This window comes from Lepidochelys olivacea (assembly GCF_965140295.1).
Source record: "Lepidochelys olivacea isolate rLepOli2 genome assembly, chromosome: 16".
Taxonomy (NCBI): Eukaryota; Metazoa; Chordata; order Testudines; family Cheloniidae; genus Lepidochelys; species Lepidochelys olivacea.
This window is the reverse complement of record NC_140426.1, coordinates 24,662,271-24,674,503: the sequence shown is the minus strand read 5'-3', so window position 1 is coordinate 24,674,503 and position 12,233 is coordinate 24,662,271. Positions and strand designations below refer to the sequence as shown.

The 12,233-nt window shown below is 46.0% G+C and overlaps 2 protein-coding genes across 6 annotated transcripts in view; one reads left to right on the top strand and one right to left on the bottom strand.

Annotated features, from left to right (window-relative positions):
- Positions 1-12,233, bottom strand: part of CRB2 (crumbs cell polarity complex component 2) — a 58,848-nt gene that overhangs the window by 21,778 nt on the left and 24,837 nt on the right. For all 5 annotated transcript variants that reach the window (XM_084650277.1, XM_084650275.1, XM_084650278.1 and 2 more), the window contains one exon: positions 11,977-12,090. In XM_084650277.1, the coding sequence (XP_084506403.1) occupies positions 11,977-12,090 (114 nt within the window). The remainder of the gene's footprint in view (positions 1-11,976; positions 12,091-12,233) is intronic.
- Positions 1-12,233, top strand: part of DENND1A (DENN domain containing 1A) — a 421,747-nt gene that overhangs the window by 390,276 nt on the left and 19,238 nt on the right. The window lies entirely within an intron of this gene.

The window sequence follows — 12,233 nt, the reverse complement described above, 5'->3', positions numbered from 1 at the left end:
ATTAAAGTACATGATGAAGGCACAAGGCAACAAAATTAAACAGTAGCCTGAGGGTGAGAGCTGAGGGGAGATGGAGGTGCTGCATTAGGAGCAGAAGAGCTGGACCAGTAACATAGATCTCAGCAAAGAAATGGGGTTTCTTGAATCCCTGTGCCAGTTCAGTGACATAGTCCCCAGCAGTGTCTTGCAGTAAACCTCAAAACATTTAGTGTCCCCCAAACTAGCTGTGTTAGTTTACTCCTTTCAGGTCCTCCCAGGATAGGTCTCCTATGGCCCTTCAGACAAAGCATTCAGCTGTTGCCGAAGAGATGCCAATCCATCAGTCATACTTCAGATTTAACATCACCCATGTCTTTCCAAACTGCACGTCAATGCGGATCCAAGGGTGTAAACCTTACAGATCTGGAAAGTAGGATGGCAGGGATTGGAGGCTCGGGTAAGCTCGGGTCTGTTCAGCTAAACTGGTTCTGTGCTGTGGGCACCATCAAGCCAGCACTGATCCACCATTACCAGGTAGTGGTCTCTGAGATAATTCATAGGGGGACTGCTCTGCATTGTAACTGTGGGCAAGTGCTGCATTTTAACAAGGACCACTGCCCTGCAGCAAAACTTGGTGGGAAGATTCAGAACTGCTTCTGAGATGGCCACTGGTGTCAGAAGCATTTCTACACAGACAGGTCAGCACCCTTCCTCCACTTGACTTTGGGGGAGGGTGTTGATCTAGGCACGTAGCGACAGCCGTGCCATGCAGGGTCCAGGTACTTCCGCTGAGGAGGAAGAGGGAGAGAGTGTGTGGCGGGTGGAAAATCAATATCCATCTGCAGGGATTTTAACAGAGGAGTTGCAGCAGGAACTGAGTGGAATGAGCCAGCACAAAGCAGGGTGTGATGGACAGCGCCTGCCTTGAAGAAGCCCCGGACAGGAAAAGACGGGGAGTCTTTGGTCAGGATTATGGTGAAGTGGCAGAGGCACATTAATTAGCAGAGGCACAATTAAGGCCAGAGGCCTGGCTGTTGAACAAATTGAGAAATTATTATTAGGCCCAGCATGGGGTTCAGGCTGCTGCCCACCAGGACTGGATATCAGGTTGCAAGGGGTGCTCAAGCCAGTCAAGGCCTGCTTGCAGAAGGCTGCATGGTGACTACCAGGGCTGTGGCCAGCAGAGACCAGCATTGTAGGTAGCAGACAAAGATGCAGTGGGGTCTGGTCTCTGAGAAGCAGAGAGTGGAGAAGCTGGCTGGCTGCTCTCTCTGAGTGGGAGACAGCTCCATTTCCCCATGCAGAACTCACCCCCAGTTGGCTCTCTCTTCTCAGCGTTGGGAACCTCCACATTAAGACAGCAGCAGGAAAGCCTGTTTGTGCTATTTGCTAGACTCCCAGATGACACCTGTGGCGTGAGCTCTCCACACCAGGTGGCAAATTAATCCCCGCAGTGAGTGCGCAGCCCCAAGTTTGTGGCTAATTAAATGCTGAGCGCTCCCCCGGGACACATGTTTTGATTCCTGGTCTGTTTCGTTTGGAGTGGGTGAAGGAGAAGTAGTTGCCACTTCAGATTTTGATACATCTTGGCTGGCTGTGGCTGGTGCCTGGCAGACCTAGCAGCACATGTGCAGAGAGAGAAAGATGTGCTGGCTGTGGAGTCATAGGGCAGCTCTTAGTAGAGCAACAAAGAACAGATCACCATCATTGTCATCACCCCTGCTTGCAAACAGCCACAGGCAGGAGAGAGGCAAGGCCTACGAAACAACGTCTAATCCATCCCCCTCCTTTAGGGGCCAATGGAGCATGTGGCTACTGCTTTGGCCAGTCTAGTTTTAAAACATCCCGTGACAGGGGAGACTGTTCCAGAACTTCCATCTCAATGGAACAAATATTTCATGGAAACCAATGTACCGCCCCACTTACCAGTTCATCCCTTTGCGCTTACTGTACCTCCACACACACTCTCAGTAACGCCCCTCCCTCCCTGGCCTTTACACCCTGAGACTGACAGCTACTCTGCCCTCGCCCCAACTACTGTCGCTTAGGGTCTGCCTATGTCACCCCCTCTAGTCTGCTGATAAATTTGTCACCTTTCCTGAACATCCTCCAGATTATCAGACTCTGGTGATACTAGATTTAAAAAACCACCGTCAGCTGCAGGGAAAAGAATTCCCTTGCTGTCTTCTTTCTAGATGCTAACTGCAGCTCACCAGAGGGGTTCAAGTTTTGTGTTTTGGCTGTGAATGATTCAGTGCTAATGCAGCCAGGAACGCAAATAGCAAAGAGAAGGAAATCACCCCACTCCGGAAATAACAAGACTTTTGCTTTGGGCCATTACAGCAGAGAGAAAGACGCAGACCATTTCCTGGACTATACCTGGTATCCCAGATTTCTCCAGACAGGATGGTTGTGTCTTTGTAATCATACTGGAAGGGACTTTTTTTAAAATTCTGTTTTAAACTTTCAGTTGTATTCTTAAAGGAGGAGCACAGGGTAACCTGTGAGCACAAATGTTCCATTTCAGGTGTTAAGAGAACAGAACTTAATTCCATGTTGCAAAAAGAGGTACTTTTTGCACTTGCAGATTTTGCTGTGTTCCCTCTGAGCACCTGATGCTAGAGCCCAGAGAAATATCCCTAAATAATAAAGGAAAAGACGGCATATTATAAAATATACTCTGATCTTGTAGCTCTCTTTAATTAGATAAGAAAATCGCTAAGTGTCTTAATATAAATAAAAGGACCAACTAACAAATATAAGAGGAAGCAGCCATTTAGAAATCAGAGACTTTCAAAGTTGTCAGGACAATTACCACTACTTTAAAATATTTTGGTTAATTCAAGAGTGTTCAAGGTAATGACTACATAAACCAGAGACACTAAACAAAACACACACGCACACTCTTATTACAGCTTTGAAAGTCTCCAATTTCCAGTGCTTTCAAATGGCAAAGCTGAGTCTTTCTAGCCCAACCATGCATGAGCCACTTCGGTATTTCTAAAGCACTATTGTCATGGTATCTGATCAGTGGTTTTATCTGACAGGTGCCAGGGTTACTAAATGGGCAGTGCCCACCAGGAGAGCTGAACAGAGCTACTGACTCAGTGAGAGCTAATTCTAAATGTGGCTTTGAAAATTTGTTATACATGCTAAATGTTATCTCATACCTAGAGAGACAAAGTGGGTGAAATAATATCTTCTCCCTCTCACAACAGAAATCAGTCCAATAAAAGATACCACCTCACCCACCTTGTTTCTCTAATATCCTGGGACTAAACTGCATATATCATACCTGTCATACATATGTATGCAAGACAGATGAACACACACACAGTAAGAGAGATTCAAATTTAGCAAATCTCAGGTCTAGATATCTGAAGTCTGAGGTCTATTAACTGGCCGTTTGTCTTAATGAAGGGTATGACTATTGCCAGCCATTCTGGAAGCACCATGTACCAGTGCAGTGATATTTACTAGCCAGCACCGCCTTGCCCTCTCCCCAGCAGGCAGCTGCATTCCTAGCAGCCGTTCCCCAGTGCATCCTAATTAGAGCTCCTGTTATTCCAATACAACATAAAACAGAGACTTGCTGCAACAACCGGGCCCTGCAACGACAATTACGTTTGCATCATTACCGCCATTTCCATAGCAACACTCTGTTTGGACCTCTCTCCCACCCGGCACTTCTAGCCAGGGAGACTGGGTGTGGGCAGTAGTGCAGGGGGCAGTGAAGAACTCAGCGTTTTTATTTTGAACCAAAAATGTCCCACTGTTTTCAGTAAAAGAAATTTTAATACCTTAAAAAAATTCAGTTGAAGAGCAAGAGAGGCAGAGATTTCACAGAGTAAGTGTGAAAGACATCATGTGATTCTAAAGTGCACCTGAGCGTGAAGTGCGCTCTACAACATCCCAACTTCAGTCACTCCCAGCAAAAAGGAGGAATCAGGGTTACAGCAAAGTCACGCGTGCGGCTCCCAGCATATTGCTCAGCACAATCGCTGCCAGCATCACGACAACTCTTGGGCCATAAAGCTTCCTAAACAAAATGTTGGGTCCTCACAAAATAAAACCAGGTGCCTGTTTACACAGAATTTTCCCTCTTTGGTTAATTCTTGCCCTTCTCCCCCCAAGTCTACAGCTATCACTAACGACACAACCTGAGCTGTAACCACCCACCCACCCCAAGTTGCACTGACTGTAGTATCTGTCATTACCTGCTAGGAGATAAATTCCACCCACGATCACACCAACCAGCACGGGATTCATGGCAGATTCCTTGCAGACATTTGTGACGGTGACGGAAGAAAGGTGGGGGTGAGATAGGGAGGGGAGAATGAAAGTCTGGACTGGAAGGACACAGTATATGTGAGCTCTCTCCCAGTGCTGGTCAGCCAAAAGGGGATTGGAAATAAAACCAGCTAATATAAAGAGACCTGCGCTGTGGTGAGATCTAATCCAGCCCTGTTCTAAACCTCCCCAGCTGGCTTCTGTCAGTGCTGACAAGAAGAATGCGTCTACAGTGTATTCTCACTCAGTGCGTTACAGTAATGCTCTGCAGGATCCACAGCATTACCTCTGACAATGGGAGGACTGGGACAAGCCCCTGCCGTTGCTCACACCCCGTGCTATCCCACAGATTTCCCTGCATAGGGAGGGCACAATTAGGGCCCAAATGAGAATTTTTCCATTTCTGGATTATGAAGAAAAGCTGTGTATCGACCCCTGACTAATAGCCACCGCAGGTAACAACAAATGGAAAGCTTCCCAGACACAGAGGGTGAAATCCTGGCCCCACTGAAATCAATGGTAGTTTTGCAAAACTCCCATTGACTTCACTGGGCCCACGATTTCATCCAGAAAGTTTCATTCCTCCACTTGCCCGGTTATCTCATTGCGTGTGTTCATTCTGCAATATTTGCAAACAAAGGCTGCTGCAGCCCTTGCCCTCATGAGTGATTTCATTGAAGCCAACAAGGGAGAAAGGGAAAAGAATGACAAGTAAGAGCAATAGAAGAAAACTGATTAAGTGGATAAAAGTGAAGGAAGATGTTGACCTTTCTGAATGCCAATGAGCAGCCTCTCACAACCTCTCCCTGACCACTCAACTTACTTCAAGTGTCTTCATCCCAACCAATGCCTCTGCGCCAATACCCCCTTACCAGCCAACAAACAGCTTTTGCCAGTCACCGGCTCAACAAATGTTCCTGATCACCAGTGACACAGAGGAGGCCATGTCCTGCTGTCTGATGTCCATACTGACTTTAGGCATTGGGCTCAGGGGGCCAAAGATCCATCTTTCCCCATAAACAGCTGCAGAGTCTGAGCTGCCAGAATCTCCTCGTTATATCAGGATCTGGCAGGGTCCAAAAGTTTGGGCAGATCATGGCGGTGGTTTCTTCCTGCCTTGCAACAGGGAGAGTTCTTATTTCTGTGGAGTAAGATTATTTAGAACTGGGAGCTTTTCCCAAAGTATCTGAATCTTCCCGCTATGTGTAAGCAGCACTGTCAGGTTAAAAATCCTAAAAAAGACAATGCCTACATCCCACGTCCTGCTATTACCAATGCCACCTTTGGACATTCGAACAGAATTCCAACAAGTCATGCATGCTGCTGGGGCTTACTTTCTGCACTTCACCCAGCCTCATCAATCCAAACAGATTAGTCAGTTTCACATTGATCTGATGTGGGAGACATGTGAGAAGTAGTCATTTGGATTAGATACGTGCATGAATTAAACTTCTTAGAGGTATCTGGATTGCTTGCATGTCAAGCCCCCTTAAAAAGCACAGATTTTGAATGGTTAACTAGCAAGATTAAGCCCTGATCCTGCAGTTGTCACCAGAGGGTGCTATATCTGTATATATGCAAATTGTTAAGTGAAAAGATGCAAGTGGATGGCACACAAGAATATGTAGCATTGTTTGCGGGTTTTGTAGGACCAATGAAGTTTGTTGTTGTACACTGCAAATGGCATTGAAGAGCTCTTTACATCAACTTTTCACATGATGTCAGAAATGAGAGATTTTATTTCTTTAATACTGTGTTGTAGCTGACAAGAGTCACAGTCACTTTTGCAATGGCTGCAAGCAACATTCCACTCCCTCTTCTTCTTAGCACATGTGCAACATGCCTCCAGTGGCACCTGATTAGGATTCATCACCGAATTTTGTCCACTGGTTGAATCATTCGTGTCCCCAGCTTGGGATGGGTACTGACGGGGAGTGCAATGTGAACGCTGATCCATGCCCTTCTGCAATACAACTAAATGGGGGATATCTGTGAAAACCGGAGTTTCTTTGAAACTTTCAGTTAGACTCTTACATGAGCATACAGGTCTGTCCTGCTCCAGTGAACTGCAGGATCAGGGGCCTATAAAGGTTCTGGACCAAAATCTTGACCTCAGGGGACTCTGCAACAGTTAAGTCAGCTCAGCTTTTGGTTCACTATTTATCATCGCATCTCTCCAAATGCATTACATGGAATATTGTTAAGTAGTAAGAGTAATAGCTTCACTTCCTAGGATTAATGTAATAGCATGCTACAGATTAGTGCTACCAACTTGTATTTACTTTGGGAAGAGGACCAGCCCAAATTCCACATGTTGCTTCTTGGATGGAGGTTAGTGACTTCCTTGACATGTTTTGTGAATTAATCCCAGAAATTTAGAAATTACCATCAAGGCTCTGGATGAGTGAGACATTTCCTGAGAGCATTGGCAATGGGAAGAAACCTCTCAGACAGCAATCCCACTACCTTTGTCTCCGGAATAAATCTTGTTATGAGAGACTCCTCACTGGGAAGGAAGGAGCTCTGTTGCGTTTGCAGTGTGCAGGCAGCTTACACTGTTAACTGGCAAGCAAAGCTGTGATTACATATGAAGATGATGAATGTTACAGAACATGCATTTTACATAGGAATTGCCACAACGATCTAGTCTGAAGTCTATTCTCTGACAGGTTTCAGAGTAACAGCCGTGTTAATCTGTATTTGCAAAAAGAAAAGGAGTACTTGTGGCACCTTAGAGACTATGCTCAAATAAATTGGTTAGTCTCTAAAGTGCCACAAGTCCTCCTTTTCTTTATTCTCTGACAGCCGCCTATCCTCAGAAGACATTGTTGGAGGCTAACAGCAGCTGGCCCAACAGCTCTCTGCAACAATTTCTGTGCACAGACTTCTTCTGTCCCTTTGAGTTGTTGTTCTCCTTACATCTTTGCCTGGCCTTATTCTGGATGTGACATTAAGCCAGGCTTCATCCATTTTCATTAACAGGGAAGCCTAATTTAATTCATCGCAGTTGCTCCACCTTTACTAATCCTCTAAACCCTTTAACCAGGGTTAGCTGGAAGTAACGGGCATATCTCATGCTGCCCTCTGGTCAGACAATCTGCTATAACAGGCATGTCCAAATAGACCTAGTGCAGCACCAGAATCTCAGTGGATGCTTTTGATCACAGGCACTGTATGCAGTTAAATCACATCTGACACCTGGACTCACACAGGCACTAGTGTGGGGTGTAAATTCCTACAGTGCCTGGTCAGCTGACAGCATGTTTAGAAGGTCTGAGTAACAATGGAGCCATAATGCAATAGGGAGACTCAGAGTGAAGTGAACAGTACAAAGCTCACTCTAGCCTTATCCAGGACCAACTAATGCTCCCTCTGCATGAATCTGAAAAACGGTTTAAGCATCTGTTTGAACATTTTACAGCCAGCCTCTTTGCTGCTGCCATGGTGTGTGCATAGAAGTAATATACCTTCCAGGTAAAATGAAGGCAGCCCCAGGAAATATTTGCTAGCTCCAGTCTGCTGTATTTGCTGAAAGGGCTTCTTCTTTCCAAGGGCTAAAGGCTTTCTATAGTTTCTTAACCTTTTAGCTGCCTTCCCTGACTACAGTAGAGGTCACATTTCTTGAACAGAACAGACACTGGAAAATGTCTGTACAAACAAATTAAACAATCTGTTCAGTCAGGAAAAAACACCAATCCTGTTTCTTCAATTCACTGCACTGGGTGGTGTGTGTACCAAGTAACATAAAACCTCAAATGTGTCTGGGCTTGGGCTGCACTCTTGCACGAAGAGCTGTTGGGAGAAGCAAAGGTTGTTAATACAACAGAAAAAGGTTTTCTGCTTCCTCCAAAAGGGCTGAGGAGGACACTGAAGGTAATGACTACATTGCAATTAAAAACTTGCAGCTGGCCCATGCCAGCTGACCTCAAGCTCGCAGACCTTGGGCTAAGGTGCTGTTTAATATTTAATTGGGGTGTAGAGGTTGGGGCTCAAGGCTGAAGCCTCGGCTCTTGGACCCTCCCACCTCACAGAGTCCTAGAGCCCAGGCTCCAGCCCAAGCCCGAACATCTACACCACAATTAAACAGTCCTTTAGCCTGAGCCCCGTGAGCCCGAGTCAGCTGGTATGGGCCTTCTGTGGGTGTCTAATTGCAGCATAGACATACCCTAAGGCTGAACAGAGTAAGCTGACCTCTCACTCAGGCTGACTGAATGCTAGAGCATGATGCTAGGGGGCAATCTGCTGCTGGATAGCATTCTCAGGAAGAGATGGAAACTGTGCGTTAGGCCACTCAGTCATTAAAACAGCTCCTACAATTTTTTTCAAAGGTTAACTGGCCAAATTCTAATTCAGCAATTACATTCTGCCAACCTAAATGCCAGTTCCCATTTCAACTTAATACACTATTCTTCCTCACTTCCTGCCCTAAATGGTTGACCAGTTAAACACATGCCACATTTCACCCAAAAGACAATTCAGATCAATAGATAATTCAGTTTGTCCTCATCATGTAATCATCTGAATCCAGCTCCTTCAGTTCAGCCATCTCTTCGAGCCTGGCTGTCCCTCCAGTGGGAACATGACTTTAGTTTTATCACAGTTGCCATCTTTTCTGGGACCAACAAAGACTCCTCCACCCCCTTCTTTGTTTAATTTTGTTCCTGCACATCCCTCTGACTCAGCCCATGCAGGGAATTCTGAGCACCGTGGGAAGGGAAAGGAGGGCATACAAACCTCAGAGGTCACATGGCCCATATAGCAGACGGTCTCTCTCCCAGACCGTCTCCCAGACCTTTGAATCTCAGTGTCCTATCTTGACATGTGGTTCTGACAGGACTGGGTCACTGGGCTTCCATTTACTGTCTGTTATTGTGACAATAATTACATTTTAGGCAAGAGCCATCCCAGCTCTGTGCTGTGCTCCAGCCTGAGACGGCACTTAGGCAGTTAACACATGTAGGAAGGTGATTTCTGCTGATTCTCACAGTTATCCCACAACACTCCCCACATTCCTGAGACTGAAAAAAGGGCTCCAGGAGAGAAAATGAAAAAAGCAGCCTACATCAGAGTAGCAAGTTCACTTTAATCATGGAAGGCAGCTTAAACCCAAGCTCATGGCAGATCTAAGCTGCCACAGAAATGTGTTTTGAACAGAAACATTACTGGAAACTTCATGAAGTTACTCTGTGATCCTAATATGAAGTAATAAGCTGTTTACCCAGCATGACTATACTGGGATTAATTGACAAAGCAGGGAAGATTAATTGCTATTATTTCCCTGTCAGCTTCACTCCTCCACATGTACTCACTCAGCTCACTGAGCTCAGAGAGAGGCAAAATGTGACTTCCCCACCTGCTGCTCCTAGCCTTTCACTGTTATGTCTTGGAACTTACCCCAAAGGAGACATAGTAATTTAACAACACAGCAACCTGCCTCTAATCTCCTTCGAGTACTAATGAACCCCAAACAGATGCAATAGAATGAACTCTCTAGCACTGTCTCTCCCCATCCTGTGCCTGTGTCAGCTTTTCTGCCCAGGAGCAGGCCCAGGGGCTCGGAAGGATTAGGTAAACCTACAGTTTGGGGAAGCTAAATGAAATGCTGAGCTCCCTGGACTCCTAAGAGTGGTGCCAGGGCATTGAGGGAAGGAAACGGCCCTGGAGGCACAAACAGACAGGCATTATGACTTACAGTGGAGAGACATTTAATGAACTACACAACATTCCATTGGGAAGAGGTCTGCATCTGCAGGTGCAGCACTGTAGGAACTGGCCCTGCACAGCAGCTGAGAGATTGGAATGAAGCCTATTTCTACAGCCTTGTGTACATGGACTTTTCTTTCAGAACAACCTAAAGTGTGAGTTTAAACTGCTCTAGTTATACTGGTGTAGCCCATGTGGACACACTTAGTCTGATAGAGGAGCATATGTCACTTCAGAGGGGCTTAAGCTAAACTGAAGACACAAGTGTTGGAATAAGATTGTCCACACAGGGGTTATACTGATATAACTAAACTAGTATAACTATACTGGTACTAGAAAAGGCCCAGTACGGATTCAGGAATACTGCTACCTACCACCTGCAGAGAAGAGTTAAAAACTCTCTTGTAGCTTCAAGTTTTTCCTTTCTCCCACAAGATGGCAGCCTTTCAGCATTTCAGGCAGGATACATTTTACTCTTGGAGGGCTGGAAGAATGCAAGCCAGTTAGAGAATGTCTTTCATATAAACCGTATCCCTTATCAGTATCAGGTTGTTAGTTAGCAGAGAGAGATCAAAGAAAATAGGAAAGGAGACAAGAGGTTTTTCTCTGAGGTTTGAGATGAGATGGATTGGCAACAAGGTACAGAGAGAGAGGGATCCCACCCCAACAGCTGTGGCTGCAAAGAAGGTTGTTACAATCATAGCAGAATGATTGTGTGGTGGGGACGGAGACAAACTCCACGCTGGATGAAAAGAGACACACAAAACTGATTGCTCAGGGAGTACTGCTCTCACCTGCCTTTGCCCCTATCCTGTTTGTGTCAAAATAAAGGGCTCATCCACACATGGATTTTACTGTGTGTTAGCAAGCATGTGGTAAAAATGCATCTTTTTTCCTAGTGAAGACAAGGCCAAAGTGGTACCAGCTCACGTTGTCAGTGGGGGGCAGACTATGTGGGCCTAGCAAGCCTTTCCACTCCTCTCGCTTCTGTGGTGTCTGGGATATGTGGCACATAGCTTGGTGTTTAATCTTCACATGTTCAAAGACGCTGCTACATTTGTACTGCACACTGTTTTAGTGGCCCGCCCCCCAGCCAAAGGGTACAAACAAACAGCAACATGCTTAGCCTTACAATGCCCCTGGCAAACTAGTCTCACTATTTCAGAGGTGGGGAAACTGAGGCACAGAACGGGTTAGAGTGACCTACCAAGGGACACACAGGGCATCTCTAGCAGAACCCAGGTCCGCCACTCCCAAGCACATCCGTACACCCTAGCAAACAGAAAGGGCTGCGCTGCATTTGCTCACAACACCAAAACCTTTTGACCTCCCTAAATAACAGAGTGTAGCCTCCAACCCCAAATCCCTGGCTCATCATCCAGAGGGGAGAAGAAGAAATAACATCATTGTTTTATGTGCTGGTGACAGGCTCCTCATTCCCCGCCCCAAACTGCTACAGCCCTTAGGAAATGTCGACCATTCCAATTACAGCCTCCCTGAGAGACAAATTGCTGCACTGGAACTCCAGTCACAGCACCCAAAATGCCTCTTCCCTCTTGCTTCATACATCTTCATCCCAAAGATTATTTCTCTTTCTATACAGAGCACATACCCCCATACCTGTCAAGAGGGTGCCAATGGCAATGTGCAATATCCCTCTGCCAACACCTAAGGATCCTAAGATTCTGGTGCCGGACTCCCTCACGCAGTTCCATTGATCTGCTCACATCCTCAATTCACAGCACTGCCAATGTACCCCAGTCCTAGGAATACAGTACATTCACACAGGTCTGACAGTGCACTTCAGTCCTGATCTGGAGACAACCACAGCTACACCAGTCTTGGCCCTCCACAGCTTTCTGTCCAATTCATCTCAGTCTCACTCAGCAGCTTTCTCTAGTCAGTCCTAGGATCCAATTATGCAACCATATGGCAAATCAGTGACTCAGCAAGCATCAACTAACCAGTCTAATCTGATTCCACACACTCCATCACCAACATTACCTGAGTATCCTGGTAGACAATGGCAAAGGAAGCCGTTAACCAGATCGGTGCAGCACCCTCCATTCTGACATGGCTGAGACTCACATTCATCAATGTTAACAGAGCAGTTCTCCCCTTTGAAAGTGAAAACACAATCCCGTTATGATCATTTCAGTAAGCCCAGGCAGTGGATGTGTGTGCATCCCCTGTAGGGGGAATCTTAACACCTTCTTTCACAATTCTTTGCTCTTCTTCAGCAGTTTTCATCCAAAGATGCA